Source organism: Oncorhynchus nerka, linkage group LG13 (assembly GCF_034236695.1).
Source record: "Oncorhynchus nerka isolate Pitt River linkage group LG13, Oner_Uvic_2.0, whole genome shotgun sequence".
Classification (NCBI taxonomy): domain Eukaryota; kingdom Metazoa; phylum Chordata; class Actinopteri; order Salmoniformes; family Salmonidae; genus Oncorhynchus; species Oncorhynchus nerka.
The window spans coordinates 101,004,929-101,029,019 of NC_088408.1; the positions used below are offsets into that span (position 1 = coordinate 101,004,929).

The window sequence follows — 24,091 nt, forward strand, 5'->3', positions numbered from 1 at the left end:
GTCAATACCTCTCATAAAAGTAGTGATGAAGTCAATCTCTCCTCCACTTTGAGCCAGGAGAGATTGACATGCATATTATCAATATTATCTCTCTGTGTACATCCAAGGGCCAGTGGTGCTGCCCTGTTCTGAGACAACTGCAATTTTCTTAAGTCCCTTTTTGTGGCACCTGACCACGCGACTGAACAGTAGACCAGGTGCAACAAAACTAAGGCCTGCAGGATCTGACCAATCAGTCAAAAAGGAAGCCCCACTAGAACAGTTTACTAGAGAAAGACTTTAACCTGATGAAATAAAATCGAGCAGAAACTATTTAGGTAATCGTCTCTTCTGTACAGTACTTATATCAGCTTACCTTTACTCTCTAGTCCTAGTCCTCCGGTTTCTGTACAGCACTTATATCAGCTTACCTTTACTCTCTAGTCCTAGTCCTCCGGTTTCTGTACAGCACTTATATCAGCTTACCTTTACTCTCTAGTCCTAGTCCTCCGGTTTCTGTACAGCACTTATATCAGCTTACCTTTACTCTCTAGTCCTAGTCCTCCGGTTTCTGTACAGCACTTATATCAGCTTACCTTTACTCTCTAGTCCTAGTCCTCCGGTTTCTGTACAGCACTTATATCAGCTTACCTTTACTCTCTAGTCCTAGTCCTCCGGTTTCTGTACAGCACTTATATCAGCTTACCTTTACTCTCTAGTCCTAGTCCTCCGGTTTCTGTACAGCACTTATATCAGCTGATGTACGAAGGGCTATATAAATACATTTGATTTGTACTAAAATGAGACCTGCTGTGAGGTGGACTGTTGAACAGAGAGCAAAAAAAACAAACTTCACCACGAGTCCTTCATTGAGGAAATGTCTTTATTCTGCGCATGGTGAAGCAGGTACTGAGACAGAGAGGCTGACAGTCAGGCATCAAAGAGTGGCTCTACAGTTAAACTTCAAAATACAACATCAACGTTATACTTTCTTTTTTTTACTCAACTGTTTTTTTTTCTTTCCATTTTCTATAGATTATTCAAATTAAACTATATGTATACAACATTAAACCAAGATTAGGGGCAAGCCATTACATTTCCCATTGTAATTAATCTGTATAAACCAAAACTTGTTATTAAAAGCCATAAAATAACAAAAATCTGAAAACACAGCCATGCCGCACTCTTCAACAAACCAAACATATTTTTTTTTGGATCCATTGCGAGATTATTAAAGGTATATTTTCATATGTTAAGAGAATAATTACTAAACAACGAATAAGAAATCAGTCTTTTCTTCAGATAATGTAGTATAACGGGGGGCCTGTGTTAAACATTAGAACACATTGCAGTCTGGCCTTATTGAGGACAAGACGATAGATTTTACACCACTTTATGCATTAATGCCATTTAAAAAAAAGAAACCATATTCAAAATTACAGCTTTAAATTAGGAAAATAAAACATTACTGGCGACTGATTAAATTATGGGCTTCACAACGAGGTATTAAACTCTCTCACTAACAACCAACACTGACTGTATGCAACTAGAAATAACATACATGTTAGGTAGTAACATGAATCATGATCCTCCGGATTTATTAACAATTAGATGAGTCTTTTTCATAACTTCAACCTGGGAAGTCGGTCCCGAAAATAAGAGGGGGGGGGTCAAAAAAGGAGTAGATGCTGAGGAGGCCCCGTTGTCATGGAGCAGCAGAGAGGGTACAAGTAGTATCAGCTTGGAAGGAGAAGTTTAGGTCCCAACCACAGGTCGTATCAATCGCTAGCCAAAACAGAAACATCGTGGACAAACTGGGTGCTGCAGTAAGCCTATACAGTGAGCGGTAGAACCAAACAGGGTCTTATTTATTAGGCAACAAACGGAAGAAAACAGACTCACATTTGTTTGAAAATGGTCCGAATTAGAACTCTTTTTTTTCCCCGTTGCAAAACATTTAAAAACGTGTGCCCTAATGAACGCGTCGCTAGTCTATATGGCTGACGGGACCAGGCCCTATCCGATGTAGTCTTTAAATTCTAAACAAACCCCTTTGTTAATATCAGAGACAACAGAATTAAAAAAAAGGTACATATAGGCAAGCGTTTCAGGCTGACTACATTGCAGTCTTTCTACGGGAATCAACCAACGGCGGCGTGCGACTGCGCAAACTGGCATCAGAACATTGCATATCATATCATACGATGCGGTTAACTCACATTTTTAAAACACCTATCCAGGTGTTGTGAGATCTGGCAGGCGACTGCAATGTAGTCTGTCTGGAACGTGGCCACAGACTACGTTAAATGAATAAGGGGTGACTGGGAGGGACAGGTCCTAGTAACTACTGTCGAAATCCTTCTTGTCCTTCTTCCCTTCGCCCTCAAAGCCGTCCGCTCCGTCGATGTCGCGGCGACGCTTGCGGTTGTTGTGGACGTTGAAGCGAGGGTTCATCTGGGGCAGTGGGTCCATGCCCAGTACCTTGTGGATCTGACGGAAGGCTAGCAGCCGCAGAGCAAACTGGACAGAGACACAGAGAGTCAGCCTAATAACTACACACAGTACATTATATTTATGGTGTACCTCAAGGATCTGTTGTTGCGCCGTTATCGTGTATATAGAGACCAATCAATATGTGCCTCTGGAGGATCAGTACCACAGGATTACAAATCAGACACCATTTTATTTTTAATCCCAGGCCCTCGTCCCCGCAGGAGGCCTTTTGGTAGGCCGTCATTGTAAATAAATAAGTAAATATAAGTAAGTAAATAAGAATTTGTTTTTAACTGACTTTCCTAGTTAAATAAAGGTTAAATGAAGACTATATTCATGGTCATCGGTTACTGGGTCTTTATAGTTTATATAAAATGATTTGGCAGCGGTATCAAGTACGACCATTTTATTTACAGACGATGAGTTTATACTGCTTTCCAACAAGTCTCAAAACCTTTAAGGAAAAACCATTACAATGCATGTTGGCTGGCCAGTACCTTCTATTGACGGTGTAGCTCAAACGATCCTTTCTGGAGGCTATTATAACGTGTACATTATATAGGATTTATTCTATATCAGTACAAGTACCTGGGCACTTGAGGTGATGTCCTCTCTGTGCTGCTCCTCCATGGTTGTCAGGGTGTCAGTGGGGTTCTTCTCACACGGGTCGACCAATCCCGGACCACCTAGGAGGACAGACCGACACCTATCAGCATTCTGCTAACCCCACAACACTGTAGGGGGGGGGTGTCTATCAGGATCGTCAAAAATCGTCGGCCATGATGGTCAAAATCCAGGTATAAAATAAAGATAAACACTGGTACTGACAGGTAAGAATATCTATAACACCACGTTGGCAGGTGGTCCATTTGAAGGGCTCTACAGTGCATTACACTAGAGCATATTAGTCAAGTGTGAGCACATTAAGGTTAGAATGCTAAAGTAGCCGTTTTCAAAGAGTTTCTGCGGTTCTGTTTCATAGCTGCTAATTGCACAAAGAAATACGAATCCTATATCCAGCCTCGCGCAGCAACTCCTCCTGCCCAGTGTGAAATAGTAGAGGTGCTGCGCACCGGCCTAAGTCTAATTTACACTAAAGTCTACAAAAATGAGACTGTCCTCATATTTCTTGGCTATTTACATTTGTTTTGTTCGCAAACTTGCTTGTTTATCAATGTTAGTTTGAGTCTGCTGCGTCAACTGATCGCGAAGAGAAGCCCCAGTCAGATCCCCACAGGTGACAGGTGACTCAAATGGCTACGTTACCACGGCAACCTCCCGCCCCTTAAAGGGACAGCTGAACATTTTTGTCTTGATATTTTTGTTGAAATCACAAAAAACGATTATGAAATGTAGCCTTTATACAACTAATTCTTACAAATACATTTCTTGATTTAGAAACATTACAAAGCACATTTTATTGCAATTATAGCAGAAACTAAATTTGGCTAGTAAATGTTTTAAAAATCTACCTGCCACAGTGACTAGTGGACCAGAAAGTACATGTTAGACCCTGGTCAAAATTAGTCTATCACAATCAGTCAAAAAAAAAAAAAAAAAAAAACGACATTGTCATGGTTACCGGGGAGCAGGATTCCGGAAGAAATACATTCAAAGACTCGTCTCAGTGCGTCGCCTGGGCTCAGGGGGCCAGAGGCACTGCTAATGGTCTTCTCTACCAGCAGCTCCATGGCCTGGAGAAAAGACACCAATCACAGGACAGGAGAATGTACAGGTCAGTAAAAAGCAGGAGAACATTTCAAAAAGGTCCTTCTGGCTTTTAATTCCAGTCTGGGAAAGACTAGGGACGCAAGAGAAGTCATTTATACTCCCTCTGCTTCAAAAAAAACATTAAGACCGCAGTCACTTTATAAACGTTGAAGATGAGAGAAATATCAGCCTGACAACGAACTCACCCAGCTGGGGAAGGAGGACCACGTGGGGACCCTCTGACAGAGGTCACGCAGGATTCGAATAACAATCACGCAGGACTGGAGTCCGTTGGCCCTAGCCTTGCGGTGCAACGACACGTTTAGTTTAGTGACAGTAAGAGACTGGAGCAGACAACAAGGGATCATAGTACACAATATATATATATATATATACACCACACATTACAACAGGTCTGTCAGAGGTCCAAATACTACTGTGCACAATGGAAGCTTGTGATTGGTTGATTGATTGAATGCATTGTTAAAAAAATGGCCGTAATTGGTTGGGAAATCAGCTGCCATTTCCAGGAGTATTTCACCTCTTCGTAACGTTAGTGAAAAGAGAGAGAGAGTTCACAGTTTGCAAGATGAAACAAGAAAAATGTAGGTTTAGTTTCCTTGTCATCTTATAAACTTTGACTTCTCGGGTCGTTCCAGGTGTTTCACAGACAGTCCGGTACTAAAGAAGGTACAGGGGACAGAGAGTGGAGGGAATCTGCTTTACTTTGCCTGTGCGTTTTGCTTTTCGGACATAGCAGCGACACGGTAAACTAAATCAGATGTCACCTTCTCTCAATCCCCATCGTTCTACTAACAGAAAATAAAAGCTACAAAATGCTCAACATGGAAGCTCTTATCAGATGACAAAGAGATCTCTGCAGCCTTATGGAATCATGTGCCAACACTAAGAAAACAGTCTGTTATAGAGCCAAGGGGAAAAACTAAGGAATATGCCATTTAATTCCAATTTTTTGGGGGGGACCAGAAAATTAAACAATTCTAAAGTTCAACTGAATAAATATCATAAAGATTAAATAGTCAAATCTGGTCAAAAAACCCCATTATCATTACAAGGGTGGCATTCTTGAATATTTTGTATTTACAAATGGAAAATCAGTTTTGTTGATGCTTAAAATTCATTATTAAATAATTCCTTCAAAAAAATAAAATTACAAACCAAAAGGTATATTAAAAAATAAATGCATCTCATAAGGCTACAATAAGAAAGTAAGATGGATGTGTCCGAACCTGGAACCACTTAGCGTGCCGCAGAGCCGCCAGAGCGGCAAGGCATTTTAGCCTGTCCAAGACGTCCTCTGGGTCTTTCACCAAGGTTACATCTAAAAACGGATGAGTCCAATTGTCAAAATGGTGGTCGGTTGAATTGGTGGTTGTGGTGAGGAAGAGGGAGGAGGAGGAGGAACGGGTGTTTGACCAGGTAAAGCAAGACTCATTGGGCTTAAAGATACAAACACATTGCCACACATACCAAGTCTCAGGGTTTCAGGAAGGAGCTAGGAATTTAACTACTCTTTGATTTATTTTCTGCCAAATGAACCAAATGAACGACCAGCAACCTGAACTCACCTCGGGATTGGAGATGTAGTGTCATGAATGTAACATTAGATTCACATTGGTGTGAGGTGTTTGGTTATATGTTAGGTTAGGGGGATTGCCAATTATGAGACTGGCGTAAAATGCTGACCAAAATAGAAGCAGGATGAGTTCAACCACAGAGCTACAACAGCCAGAGAATTATCAAACAACTCTTGCTTAGGTCTTGTGTGAAGGCTGACCTAGTTGTCCCAACAGTGATCATATAGCCCCCCAAAAAAACTCAACTGTAATATATTGTGGTAACGTGTTGACATGCAACACCCGACAGAGAAGTTTAAAATCTTTGCGGGGAAAACGGAGAAGTTTACTCGTTAATGTAAGCAACGTTACGCCAATCATTAGTCAATTTCAGTCTTACAATCCTCTACCGAGTTGACAGTGTAGGTGGATTCCAATGGGTCATGGTATAAATAAATATATAAGTAAATATAAATAAAAGATATATAAGTAGAACAAACAAAGGAGAGACAGAATCTGAAGTCCATCTGTGAACAGTAATGACTTGTTGCTTGGCGTGTGAACGGAGTTGCTACTAACAGCAAGTGGTGTGGCAATGGTAGGTGTGGCAGAGTGTTTAGCTGTTTGGGGGGAGGGGACCTTGGTCAAAAATCCTTCCGCAGGAGCTGGTTGGCTGGGGTTGGAAACCTCTCATACATTTCAGAGGGCTTTGGGGCTGGACCAGTTAGAAAGATGGAAATTATGGTGAGAGCAGCGTATTGGAAAGCAAACACAACATGCTCCCCCAGCAGCAAAAAGAATGGTTAGAATGGACATCACTGCATGCATGGCTGGGGTGAGTCATACCTGGCTGATAGGTTGGCAGATACTACTGATACTACTCCTACTAACTCGGGTCCAACCACAGAGTCCTCTGCCAAAAGCCTTCATCCCTGGCCTACCGGAGGTGGGCCACGTCCCCATTTTGTGCAACTTTTCTCGTGAAGTGTGCACTTGCTCAATTTCTGGACACTGGATTTGCCACTGGTGGACAATCAGGGAAATAGTCTCGGGGACAGAACACCAATCCCATGCTTTTCAAATCCATTGACAGAGTGCACAAGTGTACACTTCTGGAAAGGGTGGAACATTTGGCACCACAAAACATATAGGTGTGAGCTAGAAACACGAGTGTCCCATTGTTGAGACGGACGTAGACCCAAAAACAAACAAAAGAGGTCCATTTCAGCCTGGCAACACTCACTACTTCAACCCTCTGTTGTCAACAAATGGAAAAATAATATGATCGAACAGCTGCTTTAAGTCTGACAGAAGGATTAGCTACAATAAGGAAATGGAGTGCGATCGTTCTGAACACTAGGCTTTGGTATGAAGGGGGACACCAGTTCACTCAGGAAGTACTTCACAACTACCTCACTGCCAGACCAGTTCACTCAGGAAGTACTTCACAACTACCTCACTGCCAGACCAGTTCACTCAGGAAGTACTTCACAACTACCTCACTGCCAGACAAAAAAAAAAAAGTATGCTTTGTTTCCTGTGGGGGACGTGTGATCCTACTTCCTGTTTCCTGTTGTGTTTAGAAAACGGTCTGTTCTGTAAACCTTTTCTTTCTACACTAGTCATTTGGGCAAATCCCAAATCCCACTAAAATAAAATAAACTTTTTTTATTTATTTTTTGCTGAAAATCTCCCCGGTGACATCAATCTATGAACGATTTGAGTTCATTTCAGTGAGCCCACCACTTCCCTGTCCAAATGGTATCCTCTGTAGAGGAAAAAAAATAACGTTACTCTGATGTGTGTAGTTCTGAGCTAAATAACGATTGACCCGGTAGGAAAGTTGGTTTTAACGTAGCGATGCTGAAAAAAACAAAACCAACAACCCCGAAACAAAAAAAAATGTATCTTACCTGTGAAGAAAAAAAAAAAAAAAATAGACTGCGTTGTCAAACACTGATCATGCTTTTGTTTGTAAAGGGGACAGCTTTTCAAGAGGGCACCGAAGCCGAGTTGGAGATCTTAAGATCTACTCTGCTGGCACTATTACAACAGGATCTGAACTTCACAAGGAGTGCTGAGCTTAACCATGACTAGAGGGAAGGGTTTTGATCCCTCCAATGACGAGTCTTTGATGCAGATTTCCCTTTACGTCACAGATTTGTATTATTTTTTTATTAAAAAGATGGCTTCTCGAACTCAAAAAAAAAAAAGTGTTGCGACAATCTGAATTCTTGACCAAATGGTAGTTCCTTGTATTAGTTTCCGTATTGTGAGTAAAAAACTAAACTAAAATAAAAAAATAAGCTAAATTAGAATGTCTACCCCAAGGTTTATACAACACGCTAAGCACTGAGTTCTGTTTTTGAGAATGAACCAACCAGCTTCTCCTGTCATGACATGCTCCAGCACCTCCTTGGTTGAAGTTTAAAACAACTAGCGTTTCTAAAAGACACAAAAAATATTTAAAAATATTTAAAAAATATCTGGAGCGAGAGGCTTGGATGCCCAATAGATTAAATCCACTTAGTGGCCAGGGCAAACTAGAAAGTCACATTTAAAGTGCCACCAGGGTAGGTCTCTTCAGGATCAATCAACATACAGGAATTTATCTTACAGGGTACATTTATTTGTGCTTGCCCAGTGGCCCCAGGTGAGCAGAGATTTCACATTAGGACTATTGAAATAGCCCAAAACATGTTAACTCCCCACATCCAGCGCTCCTGGACAAACTAAACTAACGCACCCATAGCTAGGTGGCAGAGAGAAGGAGAAGGAGCAAGGGCTGAGAGGAGGAGGAAGGAGAGAAGGGCTGAGAGAAGGAGGAAGGAGGAGAGAAGGAGGAAGGAGAGAAGGGCTGAGAGAAGGAAGGAGGAGAGAAGGGCTGAGAGAAGGAAGGAGGAGAGAAGGGCTGAGAGAAGGAAGGAGGAGAGAAGGGCGAAGGAGAGAAGGGCTGAGAGAAGGAGGAAGGAGAGAAGGGCTGAGAGAAGGAGGAAGGAGAGAAGGGCTGAGAGAAGGAGGAAGGAGAGAAGGGCTGAGAGAAGGAGAGAGAAGGGCTGAGAGAAGGAGGAAGGAGAGAAGGAGGGAGGGAGAGAAGGGCTGAGAGAAGGAGGAAGGAGAGAAGGGCTGAGAGAAGGAGGAAGGAGAGAAGGGCTGAGAGAAGGAGGAAGGAGAGAAGGGCTGAGAGAAGGAGGAAGGAGAGAAGGGCTGAGAGAAGGAGGAAGGAGAGAAGGGCTGAGAGAAGGAGGGAGGGAAGGGCTGAGAGAAGGAGGAAGGAGAGAAGGGCTGAGAGAAGGAGGAAGGGGAAGGGCTGAGAGAAGGAGGGAGGGAAGGGCTGAGAGAAGGAGGGAGGGAAGGGCTGAGAGAAGGAGGGAGGAGAAAAGGGCTGAGAGGAGGAGGGAGGAGAGAAGGGCTGAGAGGAGGAAGGAGGGAGGGAAGGGCTGAGAGGAGGAAGGAGGAGAGAAGGAAGGAGGAGAGAAGGGCTGAGAGGAGGAAGGAGGAGAGAAGGGCTGAGAGGAGGAAGGAGGAGAGAAGGGCTGAGAGGAGGAAGGAGGAGAGAAGGGCTGAGAGGAGGAAGGAGGAGAGAAGGGCTGAGAGAAGGAGGGCGATGTCTTTCCAACCTCCATCCCGTGGCGGGGGTGTGGCAGGGGTCTCCTCCTCTCGGATGCTTGGGGAGGTCAGGGTGACTGTGACTGTCATTTTGGGGTCGGCTTCTGCCGTCAGGATGATGGAACAGTCCTCGATGGAACCCTTCACCTCGTACTTCTCTGGGGACACCAGCTGTCAATCAACCAAATCAAATCAACAGCTGGCACACAGGAAGGAAGTGTGTGTGACGCTATGCAGAGTGGACTGTGTGCATGTGTGTGTGAGAGACGCTGTGCAGAGCGGACTGTGTGCATGTGTGTGCGTGTGCGTGAGAGATGCTGTGCAGAGCGGAGTGTGTGTGTGTGTGTGAGAGATGCTGTGCAGAGCGGAGTGTGTGTGTGTGTGCGTGTGTGTGAGAGATGCTGTGCAGAGCGGACTGTGTGCGTGTGTGCGTGTGTGTGAGAGATGCTGTGCAGAGCGGACTGTGTGCGTGTGTGTGAGAGATGCTGTGCAGAGCGGACTGTGTGCGTGTGTGTGAGAGATGCTGTGCAGAGCGGACTGTGTGTGTGTGTGTGTGTGAGAGAGATGCTGTGCAGAGCGGACTGTGTGCGTGTGTGTGCGTGTGTGTGAGAGATGCTGTGCAGAGCGGTGTGTGTGTGTGTGTGCGTGTGTGTGAGAGATGCTGTGCAGAGCGGACTGTGTGCGTGTGTGTGTGTGTGAGAGATGCTGTGCAGAGCGGACTGTGTGCGTGTGTGTGAGAGATGCTGTGCAGAGCGGACTGTGTGTGTGTGTGTGTGTGAGAGAGATGCTGTGCAGAGCGGACTGTGTGCGTGTGTGTGCGTGTGTGTGAGAGATGCTGTGCAGAGCGGACTGTGTGTGTGTGTGTGTGAGAGATGCTGTGCAGAGCGGAGTGTGTGTGTGTGTGTGTGAGAGACGCTGTGCAGGGTGGACTGTGTGTGTGTGTGTGTGAGAGACGCTGTGCAGAGCGGAGTGTGAGAGACGCTGTGCAGAGCGGAGTGTGTGTGTGTGTGTGTGAGAGACGCTGTGCAGGGTGGACTGTGTGTGTGTGTGTGTGAGAGACGCTGTGCAGAGCGGACTGTGTGCATGTGTGTGCGTGTGTGTGTGAGATGCTGTGCAGAGCGGAGTGTGTGTGCGTACCACCAGTTGTTTGGGCAGGTGTTCCACTATGCAGCTCAGCAGGGTCTTGGTGGGCTTCTCTGAACAGAGCAGGACCAGGTTGACGTTCTTGTCTCCGCGGAGCAGCAGTCCTTTAGCCAACACCCCCACCCGCATCACCCCCTTCAGAGCTCTACAGGAGGGAGGTGTTCATCAGGTATCTAACGTTAGAAAACAGACTGAAACAGAGCAGCAGTCCTTTAGCCAACACCCCCTTCAGAGCGCTACAGGAGGGAGGTGTTCATTAGGTATCTAACGTTAGAAAACAGACTGAAACAGAGCAGCAGTCCTTTAGCCAACACCCCCACCCGCATCACCCCCTTCAGAGCGCTACAGGAGGGAGGTGTTCATTAGGTATCTAATGTTAGAAAACAGACTGAAACAGAGCAGCAGTCCTTTAGCCAACACCCCCACCCGCATCACCCCCTTCAGAGCGCTACAGGAGGGAGGTGTTCATCAGGTATCTAACGTTAGAAAACAGACAAACAGAGCAGCAGTCCTTTAGCCAACACCCCCTTCAGAGCTCTACAGGAGGGAGGTGTTCATCAGGTATCTAACGTTAGAAAACAGACTGAAACAGAGCAGCCGACAGAGTTCTATGCTTGACGTAGACGTTCCGCTATGCAGTGACGCAGGGTCTTGCTGGGCTTGTCTGAACAGTGTAGGACAAGGTTGAGCCAAAGGCAACAGCTCATATATCACACGGGGAAAAAAAAGAAATGACACAGGGAATCAATAGAACGTGGCTCAGATGGACAAAAACAATCAAAAACATTCAAAATGGGTGAACCTCCTCCTCCTCACCTGTCTTGGGCAGTCTTTGGGACCTCCTTCTCTTTCTCCTCCCCAGTCGTCTCCTTAGTCTTCTCCTTAGTCTTCTCCTGATCTGTGATGTCCGAGACCAGTTTGAGGGCTCTCTCTGTGATGGAGACGATCTTCTGGACGGCCTGCAGCTCCTCCTCAGAAGGGTAGATGGCCGTGTGCTTCGTCATCACGTAGCGATCGTCTGACGAGTCCGGGCGACGGGGAGGCTGTCAAGAGAACACAAAACAAAAAAAACGGCTCAAATAGTCGGTATAGTAAAAAATAAAAACATCACGGGGTTTGGGCCAATTAAAATGCCACAGCAATGCCTTGGACTGGATTGATGCCTCTTTTACAGTCCCCAGTGCATTTTCACTAGATCATGCAGCAATTACATCTAGTGTGTGTGTGTGTGTGTATACATGGGGTTGTTTCCTACCACAGGTACCTGTGGCCGAGAGATGGGCATGGTGGATTGTGTGTGGATCTACGTGTGTGGATCTGTGTATGTGTGTGGACTGGTAGATATGCTACCACAGGTCCTTGTGGCTGAGAGATGGGCATGCCAGGCCGAACCCCCAGTAGTCCAGGTGGGCCAGGAGGCCCCTGGAGGTATGGTCCGTCCCCTGGCATCCTGGGCCCCCCACGTCTCTCGTCCCAGTGGTGCTGCTCCTCCATACAACGCCAGTACATGTCCTCCTCATAACGTCTAGAGCGACACACACACACACACACGAGAGAGAGAAAGAGTCAGTTTCTCCACCTTTCCCCTTTAGTGTTCACTCAGTTAACATAAGAGGGTTAGCTAGGCCGGGGCCTCCGTACACTAGGCCGGGGCCTCCGTACACTAGGCCGGGGGCCTTGTACTGCTAGGAGTAGTACTGTTGACTAGTACCCCTGAAGGGGGTGTACACTTCGATAGCTGAACTTTAGACTTCGCACAAACAGACAGAAAAAAATAAATAAAACGTGTCCCCCCCCAGGCTTTAGTGACGTGTCCCCCCCCAGGCTTTAGTGACGTGTCCCCCCCCAGGCTTTAGTGACGTGTCCCCCCAGGCTTTAGTGACGTGTCCCCCAGGCTTTAGTGACGTCCCCCCCAGGCTTTAGTGACGTGTCCCCCCCAGGCTTTAGTGACCCCCCCAGGCTTTAGTGACGTGTCCCCCAGGCTTTAGTGACGTGCCCCCAGGCTTTAGTGACGTGCCCCCAGGCTTTAGTGACGTGCCCCCAGGCTTTAGTGACGTGCCCCCCAGGCTTTAGTGTCCCCCAGGCTTTAGTGACGTGCCCCCCAGGCTTTAGTGTCGTGCCCCCCCCACCCAGGCTTTAGTCCCCCCCACCCAGGCCCACCCACCCAGGCTTTAGTGACGTGCCCCCCCCACCCAGGCTTTAGTGACGTGCCCCCCCCCACCCAGGCTTTAGTGACGTGCCCCCCCCACCCAGGCTTTAGTGTCGTGCCCCCACCCACCCAGGCTTTAGTGTCGTGTCCCCCCCACCCAGGCTTTAGTGACGTGTCCCCACCCACCCAGGCTTTAGTGTCGTGTCCCCCCCACCCAGGCTTTAGTGACGTGTCCCCCCCACCCAGGCTTTAGTGACGTGTCCCCACCCACCCAGGCTTTAGTGTCGTGTGTCCCCACCCACCCAGGCTTTAGTGACGTGTGTCCCCACCCACCCAGGCTTTAGTGACGTGTCCCCACCCACCCAGGCTTTAGTGACGTGTCCCCACCCACCCAGGCTTTAGTGACGTGTCCCCACCCACCCAGGCTTTAGTGACGTGTCCCCACCCACCCAGGCTTTAGTGACGTGTCCCCCCCCACCCAGGCTTTAGTGACGTCCCCCCCCCACCCAGGCTTTAGTGACGTCCCCCCACCCAGGCTTTAGTGACGTGTCCCCACCCACCCAGGCTTTAGTGACGTGTCCCCACCCACCCAGGCTTTAGTGACGTGTCCCCACCCACCCAGGCTTTAGTGTCGTGTCCCCACCCACCCAGGCTTTAGTGACGTGTCCCCACCCACCCAGGCTTTAGTGACGTGTGTCCCCACCCACCCAGGCTTTAGTGACGTGTCCCCCCCCAGGCTTTAGTGACGTGTCCCCCCCCACCCAGGCTTTAGTGACGTGTCCCCCCCACCCAGGCTTAGTGAGTGTCCCCCCCACCCAGGCTTTAGTGTCCCCACCCACCCAGGCTTTAGTGTCGCGTGTCCCCACCCACCCAGGCTTTAGTGTCGCGTGTCCCCACCCACCCAGGCTTTAGTGACGTGTCCCCACCCACCCAGGCTTTAGTGACGTGTCCCCACCCACCCAGGCTTTAGTGTCGCGTGTCCCCCCCCACCCAGGCTTTAGTGTCGCGTGTCCCCCCCACCCAGGCTTTAGTGACGTGTCCCCACCCACCCAGGCTTTAGTGACGTGTCCCCACCCACCCAGGCTTTAGTGTCGCGTGTCCCCACCCACCCAGGCTTTAGTGTCGCGTGTCCCCACCCACCCAGGCTTTAGTGACGTGTCCCCACCCACCCAGGCTTTAGTGTGCGTGTCCCCACCCACCCAGGCTTTAGTGTCGCGTGTCCCCACCCACCCAGGCTTTAGTGTCGCGTGTCCCCACCCACCCAGGCTTTAGTGTCGCGTGTCCCCACCCACCCAGGCTTTAGTGTCGCGTGTCCCCACCCACCCAGGCTTTAGTGTCGCGTGTCCCCACCCACCCAGGCTTTAGTGTCGCGTGTCCCCACCCACCCAGGCTTTAGTGTCGCGTGTCCCCACCCACCCAGGCTTTAGTGTCGCGTGTCCCCACCCACCCAGGCTTTAGTGTCGCGTGTCCCCACCCACCCAGGCTTTAGTGTCGCGTGTCCCCACCCACCCAGGCTTTAGTGTCGCGTGTCCCCACCCACCCAGGCTTTAGTGTCGCGTGTCCCCACCCACCCAGGCTTTAGTGTCGCGTGTCCCCACCCACCCAGGCTTTAGTGACGTGTCCCCACCCACCCAGGCTTTAGTGTCGCGTGTCCCCACCCACCCAGGCTTTAGTGACGTGTCCCCACCCACCCAGGCTTTAGTGACGTGTCCCCACCCACCCAGGCTTTAGTGTCGCGTGTCCCCACCCACCCAGGCTTTAGTGTGACGTGTCCCCACCCACCCAGGCTTTAGTGTCACGTGTCCCCACCCACCCAGGCTTTAGTGTCACGTGTCCCCACCCACCCAGGCTTTAGTGTCACGTGTCCCCACCCACCCAGGCTTTAGTGTCACGTGTCCCCACCCACCCAGGCTTTAGTGTCACGTGTCCCCACCCACCCAGGCTTTAGTGTCACGTGTCCCCACCCACCCAGGCTTTAGTGTCACGTGTCCCCACCCACCCAGGCTTTAGTGTCACGTGTCCCCACCCACCCAGGCTTTAGTGTCACGTGTCCCCACCCACCCAGGCTTTAGTGTCACGTGTCCCCACCCACCCAGGCTTTAGTGTCACGTGTCCCCACCCACCCAGGCTTTAGTGTCACGTGTCCCCACCCACCCAGGCTTTAGTGTCACGTGTCCCCACCCACCCAGGCTTTAGTGTCACGTGTCCCCACCCACCCAGGCTTTAGTGTCACGTGTCCCCACCCACCCAGGCTTTAGTGTCACGTGTCCCCACCCACCCAGGCTTTAGTGTCACGTGTCCCCACCCACCCAGGCTTTAGTGTCACGTGTCCCCACCCACCCAGGCTTTAGTGACGTGTCCCCACCCACCCAGGCTTTAGTGACGTGTCCCCACCCACCCAGGCTTTAGTGACGTGTCCCCACCCACCCAGGCTTTAGTGTCACGTGTCCCCACCCACCCAGGCTTTAGTGTCACGTGTCCCCACCCACCCAGGCTTTAGTGTCACGTGTCCCCACCCACCCAGGCTTTAGTGACGTGTCCCCACCCACCCAGGCTTTAGTGACGTGTCCCCACCCACCCAGGCTTTAGTGACGTGTCCCCACCCACCCAGGCTTTAGTGACGTGTCCCCACCCACCCAGGCTTTAGTGACGTGTCCCCACCCACCCAGGCTTTAGTGACGTGTCCCCACCCACCCAGGCTTTAGTGACGTGTCCCCACCCACCCAGGCTTTAGTGACGTGTCCCCACCCACCCAGGCTTTAGTGACGTGTCCCCACCCACCCAGGCTTTAGTGACGTGTCCCCACCCACCCAGGCTTTAGTGACGTGTCCCCACCCACCCAGGCTTTAGTGACGTGTCCCCACCCACCCAGGCTTTAGTGACGTGTCCCCACCCACCCAGGCTTTAGTGACGTGTCCCCACCCACCCAGGCTTTAGTGACGTGTCCCCACCCACCCAGGCTTTAGTGACGTGTCCCCACCCACCCAGGCTTTAGTGACGTGTCCCCACCCACCCAGGCTTTAGTGACGTGTCCCCCCACCCCGTACCTCATCTCCATCCTCCATCTCTCCTCTTCCTCTCTCCTCCTCCAGTACTCCTCCTTCTGCATCTGTTTCCTCATCTTTTCTTCCTGGATCTTCCTGGCTCTGATAGAGGGCTTCACCTCCACCTGCAGCTCCGGGTTCACCTTTTTCTACAGGGAGGGGGGGGAAACGTGCTGTTGAGAATGGCGCTGCGTTGCATAGCAACCGTTTAAGGGGCTCGTGACCAATTAATGAGCTCCGTTGGAGACCATCCTAGCCACGGGATCTGAAGAACTAATATCCTATTGTTTCACAGAGTCGTGGCTGAACGAGGACAACACATCTAGCTGTTTTGTTTTTTTTGCTACGCAAACGGCAGGACAGAACAGCAAACGTCGGCTAAATTCAAGGGAGGTGGTGTTTTTTATTTATTTATTTATACTTTTCGAATGCACTGTGAGCATGTGATGAATAATATTGGATTTGATCTCAGCTCTGACAGAGGGCTTCACCTGTAACGTCTCATTTAAGGGTTACCCAAAAAAGGGTCATCCGAAATGGCCTGGATAGACAGGCACACCTTCAAATACCAAATGTGACTGACTGGATATCCAAACACTTGTGGTTTCATGACAGTGGGCAACAGAGTCGACCTGTTAAAATACTGCAGGCGGTGGTCTCCTGCCCTTCAGTGACTCCACTAACCTCACACTGCAGGCGGTGTCCCCTGCCCTTCAGTGACTCCACTAACCTCGTACTGCAGGCGGTGTCTCCTGCCCTTCAGTGACTCCACTAACTTCGTACTGCAGGCGGTGGCTCCACTAACTTCGTACTGCAGGCGGTGTCCCCTGCCCTTCAGTGACTCCACTAACTTCATACTGCAGGCGGTGTCCCCTGCCCTTCAGTTACTCCACTAACTTCATACTGCAGGCGGTGTCCCCTGCCCTTCAGTGACTCCACTAACTTCATACTGCAGGCGGTGTCCCCTGCCCTTCAGTGACTCCACTAACCTCGTACTGCAGGCGGTGTCTCCTGCCCTTCAGTGACTCCACTAACCTCGTACTGCAGGCGGTGTCTCCTGCCCTTCAGTGACTCCACTAACTTCATACTGCAGGCGGTGACTCCACTAAATTCATACTGCAGGCGGTGTCTCCTGCCCTTCAGTGACTCCACTAACTTCATACTGCAGGCGGTGACTCCACTAACCTTGTACTGCAGGCGGTGTCTCCTGCCCTTCAGATGCATCTCTTTGGCATTGGGATCGTTGAAGCTGCATTCACACAGCTTACAGTGGAAACGGATCACCTTGCCTTCATCGTTACGCACCTACAGAAAGGAAATACATAAAAAAATGTTTAAAAGGCTATAGGAGTTATTCGTGTTTCAGATACTGCTTTCATTATTCAACAGTGAAGACCCAGGTCTCTTTTTCAAAATGTGCCCTGTATACAAAACACCCCCCCCCCCCCATATCCACACGACCAAATAAAAATGTGTGGACACCTGCTCTTCAAACATCGAATTCCAAAATCAAGAGCATTAATATGGAGTTGGTCCCCCCTTTGGTGGAACAGCCTCCACTCTTCTGGGAAGGCTTTCCACTAGATGTTGGGACATTGCTGCTATAACAGCCTCCACTCTTCTGGGAAGGCTTTCCACTAGATGTTGGAACACTGGTGTTGGGCGATTAGGCCCGGCTCATAGTCGTTGTTCATCCCAAAAGGTGTTTGAAGGGGGGTCAGGGCAGCAGAGGAGGCTCCTCAGAGGAAGACCATCCTCTGAATTTCACACACATTATTTTAAATGTTTTACCTTTATTTAACCAGGCAAGTCGGTTAAGAACAAATTCTCATTTTCAATGACGGCCTAGGAACAGTGGGTTTAACTGTCTTGTTAACCTCTTAAGTCGACCCTCTACTTTTTTGAACATTCTGTTAAAAATCGCGCAACATTTCAGCGCCCTGCTACTCATGCCAGGAATATAGTATATGCATTTGCTTAGTCTGTGTGGATAGAAAACACTCAGACGTTTATAAAACTGGTTAAATCACTGCTGTGGCTTTACCAGAACGGCATTTACATCGAAAAGCACAGGAAAAACTGATCACTGAAAATGGGAAAATATATCCATGCGCTACTTGAACCCATTGATAAAGGTGAACCACAATTAATTGACTGAGGTTGCAGTACCTACAGCTTCCACACGGTGTCTAGAGTCTTGTCATTTCCCTTCGAGTTTTTTCTTGGTCAAACACATGCAGGGCACCGTATCTCCTTAGGTCTAGGAACGGATATTTTCATTGAGTTTCTAGCCGGACATTTTTCCAGACGGACAGCTAATGATCTTTACATCGCCTCCTGATGAATTTTATCGCTTATTAACGTTTACTAATACCTAAAGTTGCATTACAAACGTATTTCGAAGTGTTTTGTGAAAGTTTATCGTCGACTTTTTGAATTTTAAAAAATGACGTTACGTTTTGAAACAATGTTTTTTTCGTTTATCACACAGTCTACATATAACGATATCTAGGCTTTATATGGACCGATTTCATCGAAATAAAGACCCAAATAGTGTTTATGGGACATCTAGGAGTGCCAACAAAGAAGATGGTGAAAGGTAATGAATGTTTTCTATTTTATTGTGCGGTTTGTGTAACGCCGAAATGCTAATTATTTTGTTTACGTCCCCTGTGGGTCTTTTGGGGTGTTGCATGCTATCAGATAATAGCTTCTCATGCTTTCGCCGAAAAGCATTTTAAAAATCTGACTTGTTGCCTGGATTCACAACGAGTGTAGCTTTAATTCGATACCCTGCATGTGTATTTTAATGAACTTTTGAGTTTTAACTAATACTATTAGCATTTAGAGTAGCGCATTTGCATTTCCAGAGCTCTAGTTGGGACGCAAGCGTCCCGAGTAGAAGCAAGAGGTTAAGTGGCAGAACGGCAGATTTTTACCTTGTCAGCTCGAGGGATTCGATCCAGCAACTTTTCGGTTACTGGCCCAACACTAACCACTAGGCCACATACCGACCCAAATTAAACAAAATATAATCACGTCACCAAATAACTGATTAAAACACACTGTTTTGCAATGAAGGTGTACAGTATCCTCAACAGTACTCTGTAGGGTAGCACTATGGTCTACAGTAGCCTCAACAGCACTCTGTGGTTTTAGCACCATGGTCTACAGTAGCCTCAACAGCACTCTGTAGGGTAGCACTATGGTCTACAGTAGCCTCAACAGCACTCTGTAGGGTAGCACTATGGTCTACAGTAGCCTCAACAGCACTCTGTAGGGTAGCACCATGGTCTACAGTAGCCTCAACAGCACTCTGTGGTTTTAGCACCATGGTCTACAGTAGCCTCAACAGCACTCTGTAGGGTAGCACCATGGTCTACAGTAGCCTCAACAGCACTCTGTAGGGTAGCACCATGGTGTAAACGGAGGACAGCTAGTTTCCAACCTCCTCTGGGTACACTGACTTCAATACAAAACCTAGGAGGCTCATGGTTCTCACCCTCTTCCATAGACTTACACAGTAATTATGACAACTTCCGGAGGATATCCTCCAACCCATCAGAGCTCTTGCAGCATGAACTGACATGTTGTCCACCCAATCAAAAGAAGACATCTAGTACTGAAAGCATAAGCTTCAGCTAGCACTGCATAAAATGCAGGGTTTACTAACACGTTAGTTCTATTAGCTATGCTGACTATGACGTTATGTTATCTAATATGGGGACAACGATGTAGGCTGTGTGTGTAGAGGTTTGGCTTGGAAAGGTTTTTTATCCTCGTCACATACAGCTGATGTGTTCTGCATTGAAGTCCACAAAGCAAAGGGAAAAAGGTGAGAAGGAATACAACGTGGCTGCTATGAAAGTGAACTGTGTTTGTGTGATCGGGTGTATTCATTCCACCGATTATGTTGAGAAATATTTCTTAAAAACGGAAACGAACAGAAAAGGTGAGAAACATACCCAAATTTGTCCAATAGAAACTCTCGTTTGCTACGGTTGGACAGTGGATTACATCCTAGATCAGCTAGATGCAGGCAAGAGTGTGCAAGGCGGTATTGAATGTGTCACCGTCTGTCACCTCAAATTTCTCGACCGGTGTGCAGCCATGTTTTAATCTTTCATTCATAGGCTTGGTTGTATCAACCTCATGATGGGTACGGGGAACATTCTAGTATCATGTAGTAGCCTAAACCTGTCACATTGAACTGGGTGAATGGAATATGAATGTCATCCAACATGCTCTAATGCGGCACCAGAAATACTGTAAAACTAAAAACCGTGAGTCTCAAATAGCCACCTGTCCATTTTAATAGCCCGGGCAACGACAAACATTTCAGTACAGACCCCCAGAAAGCAGTCGATCGCACTCGTGACGAAAGTAAGAAATGGCTCAAATGCACAGTGAGAATAATAATTATTAAAGTCCTTACTTATTATTATTTTAAAAAGTTGTAGAGTAATACTAAGACAAAATAAATGGTAGTGCAGGAAATGAATTGATTTAAATGATAGCAGTAAATGCTGCAATTAAACAATTATGCAAATGAGCAAAAGCTGTGTGCATTAGAGAAATAGACAGCCAAATAGAAGCATGTCTCTAATAAGCACCTATTGTGTTTTAAAAATAGGTCATTCTACTACACCTGTCAGTCATTCAGGTGTTCTAGATGTCAACCGTACCTCTTCCACATAGTCATGTCCAACAGGCTGCACATCACTCTGCAGGGCAGCCAGGGTGGACGCAGACAGGGAATCAGAGGACTCGTTCTTGGACTCCTGAACCTGGGGGACCAATGAGGGCAGAGGAGGTTTGGATGCCTCCACTTTGGCTTCCTCTGTCACTTTCCCGGTAGTCTGGAGCTTGTTTCCTCCTGGGAGAAAAAGAAGAATTCCAGAATGAGAACCACCAATGAGTTGCAGCTTTACAGGAAACAGATTCCATATACATTTCAGCAATACCATTACACCCACGATCTCAAGATTGTTTTGAAATCATTTGTAGTTAGAAACCTGTAGGATTAGCATTCCTGAAACATTTATTTAATTTAGGTTAAATTACTATTACCATTTTAATTTAATATCCGATTTGGACCAAACTTTGCGTCGCACCCTAAAACCTATAAAAATTTAATTAAAAAAAGCCAATTTGGGTGCAATCAATTAGCTTAATTTCTCAGAGATCAAATATTTCAAGAACGCTAAATTGGGTTGGTTACCAACTCCAGAAACGATTTCAGAATAATCTGAGATTGGCATCGAAGCCTCTTTCTGGTGCTTTGAAGTTGAATGACCCAGATGTCAAAGAGTCGTAAATTGTAATCTATTCCTGTCAGAGAGCTATCCTCTAACAAAACATAGGAATTTTTCAGCCACAGAGCAGATATAAGTCAGTAGTTGCTTAGTGAAAAGGTTTGGGAATGCTAACGATTGTTAAGATTACGGCGTTGTCTGCTTGGTGCAGCAAAAAAAAAAAAGTAAAACGTCTCTTTTTCAGGACCCTGTCTTTCAAGGGTAATTCGTAAAAATCCCCCAAAAACTTCAGATCTTTGATTTGTAAAAATCCAGATAACTTCACAGATCTTCATTGTAAAGGTGTTAATTACTGTTTCCCATGCTTGTTCAATGAACCATAAACAATTAATGAACATGCACCTGTGGAACGGTCGTTAAGACACTAACAGCTTACAGACGGAAGGCAATTAAGGTCACAGTTATAAAACGTAGGACACTAAAGAGGCCTTTCTACTGACTCTGAAAAACACCAAAAGAAAGATGGCCAGGGTCCCTGCTCATCTGCGGAATGTGCCTTAGGCATGCTGCAAGGAGGCATGAGGACTGCAGATGTGGCCAGGGCAATAAATTGCAATGTCCGTACTGTGAGACGCCTAAGACATCGCTACAGGGAGACAGGACGGGCAGCTGATTGTCCTCGCAGTGGCAGACCACGTGTAACAACACCTGCACAGGATGGGTACATCCGTACAACACACCTGCGGGACAGGTACAGGATGGAAACAACAACTGCCTGAGTTACACCAGGAACACACAATCCCTCCATCAGTGCTCAGACTGTCGGCAATAGGCTGAGAGAGGCTGGACTGAGGGCTTGTAGGCCTGTTGTAAGGCAGGTCCTCACCAGACATCACCGGCAACAACGTCGGCCATGGGTACAAACCCACCGTTGCTGAACGAGACAGGACTGGCACATCTTCACTGATGAGTCGCTGTTTTGTCAGATCCGCATTTATCTGTGAAGGAATGAGCGTTACGCCGAGGCCTGTACTCTGGAGCGGGATCGATTTGGAGGTGGAGGGTCCGTCATGGTCAGGGGCGGGTGTGTCACAGCATCATCGGACTGAGCTGGTTGTCATTGCAGGCAATCTCAACGCTGTGCGTTACAAGGAAGACATGCTCCTCCCTCATGTGGTACCCTTCCTGCAGGCTCATCCTGACATCCCAATACCACAAGCCATACTGCTCGTTCTGTGTGTGATTTCCTGCAAGACAGGAACATCAGTGTTCTGCCATGGCCAGCGAAGAGCCCGGATCTCAATCCCATTGAGCACACATGGGACCTGTTGGATCAGAGGGTGAGGGCTAGGGCCGTTCCCTCCAGAAATGTCCGGGAACTTGCAGGTGCCTTGGTGGAAGAGTGGGGTAACATCTCACAGCAAGAACTGGCAAATCTAGTTCAGTCCATGACGAGATGCACTGCAGTACTTAATGCAGCTGGTGACCACACAAGATACTGACTGTAACTTTTGATTTTGAGGGGGGATTTTGAGGGGTGGCCCTAGCCCTCACCCTCTGATCCAACAGGTCTCAGACGTTAGTTCGGTTCAAGAGCGGTTTCAAAAGAGGCCCTATTGGAATGTAAATGCATGATTATCTGAAAACAAACATTAAATTACTACACTATGTAGTAGCATGTTCTACACTGAAATACATAAAAATGCAACATGTAAAGTCCAATGATTGCTGAAATAAATACAAATCTGACATTTTCAATATGAACAAAACAAGCTAATTTCACAAAATGTGTTTACATCCCTGTTAGTGAGTATTTCTCATTTGCCAAGATAATCCACCCACCTGACAGCTGTGGTATAGCAAGAAACTTGATGTCATTTCATACAAATAGTTTATACATTCCTCCAGTAGATAAAAAGCATGAGAATTCAATTATATGCATTTTTGGTACATCTGATGACTCTTACCTACAGCTCAGTTTGAAATGGTCATAAATCCATGAATAAAAAAAGAAAACATTGTGACACTGCATCAAATTAACAAACGGTTACAAAGACAGAGATGATCAGAATGAAAGAGAGATGTCAGAGATGCTCCTGTCAGAACAATCCGTTTGAATGCTGGCCTTAGTTGACCCCCGACCTCAACTTGGCCTGGCTTTAACCTCCGTGATTAATCTCCTCATTAGCAAGGACTGCCAACTATGGCTAACCTCAATTTAGCTGACCGTTTGGTCGATGGGCTGTTGGTCGACCGAGAAGTGGTAAATATATGCAAATTTAAAATGGCACGAGACACCCGTCTGATTGGACTAATCCATTGCAGAGGCCGCGAGGATGACACCAGTACCACATTTAACATGAATTACCTTCATTTATAATCTACCATGTTTATAGTATTTTCTGTTAATGCATTCAATATATCAGTCTTGTCGTTGTCAGAGTTGTTCGCAGAGCGCACTACAAAAAAAAACGTTGTTCCATTTATGAGTTGTCAATTCATTCATAGGTCTTTTGTTTGAAACGCACATGTCAATCTTGAGTAAGGACACACACCTGATTACCATTAGCAGCAGGCCTAGGCTACCTGGCCTGCACATTAATGTAGACCTATAAAGGGGGGGGGTGTTCTACTAATTCTGATTCTCTTAACTCACCATCACTGTGGAGCTTCTCAAAGTAATTATTTCTTTGCCTCAAAAAACAGCAAGTAAACAAAAGTCTGTTTAAAAATAAATTTACATCCATTTAGACTGACTGTTCCTCAACGTAGCCTATTTCAAAAATCTGTCCAGCACACTCCCATTCGGGGGGGATGTCAGGCTCCGATGGAAATGTCATAAATTAGGCCTACCTGATTACTTCTTAGCCCTTAGCTGTGCGGAGATTACTGGCGAGAGGAACCAAGGGCCTAGAATATTTTATACAACGTTGCAAGTTTGCTAGCCCCAAGGTCAGGTCGGTACAATGTTCAGTTCCTTGCAGACAGGTCATGCACAAAATGTGTTTTATAGGATATTTATTTTTAAAAACCAGGATATTTTCTACCTGCAGGCTGCAATGTTTTTATTTGTTGGCTTTATGTGTTGGCCATTTTGACATATTGGCAATGGAAGCTACAAATCTAAAAGTA

At 47.3% G+C, this 24,091-nt stretch overlaps 1 protein-coding gene across 3 annotated transcripts in view; it reads right to left on the bottom strand.

Annotated features, from left to right (window-relative positions):
* Positions 1 to 844: 844 nt before the first annotated feature.
* LOC115125628 (zinc finger RNA-binding protein-like) overlaps positions 845 to 24,091 on the bottom strand; it is a 48,670-nt gene continuing 25,423 nt past the window's right edge. For all 3 annotated transcript variants that reach the window (XM_065026920.1, XM_065026919.1, XM_065026918.1), the window contains exons 10-21: positions 20,390 to 20,580; positions 16,890 to 17,009; positions 15,708 to 15,853; positions 11,862 to 12,036; positions 11,328 to 11,554; positions 10,506 to 10,656; positions 9,380 to 9,539; positions 5,433 to 5,524; positions 4,389 to 4,484; positions 4,055 to 4,166; positions 3,061 to 3,158; positions 845 to 2,499 (exon numbers count right to left, since the gene is read on the bottom strand). In XM_065026920.1, the coding sequence (XP_064882992.1) occupies positions 2,317 to 2,499; positions 3,061 to 3,158; positions 4,055 to 4,166; positions 4,389 to 4,484; positions 5,433 to 5,524; positions 9,380 to 9,539; positions 10,506 to 10,656; positions 11,328 to 11,554; positions 11,862 to 12,036; positions 15,708 to 15,853; positions 16,890 to 17,009; positions 20,390 to 20,580 (1,751 nt within the window). In that variant the 3' untranslated portion in view covers positions 845 to 2,316. The remainder of the gene's footprint in view (positions 2,500 to 3,060; positions 3,159 to 4,054; positions 4,167 to 4,388; positions 4,485 to 5,432; positions 5,525 to 9,379; positions 9,540 to 10,505; positions 10,657 to 11,327; positions 11,555 to 11,861; positions 12,037 to 15,707; positions 15,854 to 16,889; positions 17,010 to 20,389; positions 20,581 to 24,091) is intronic.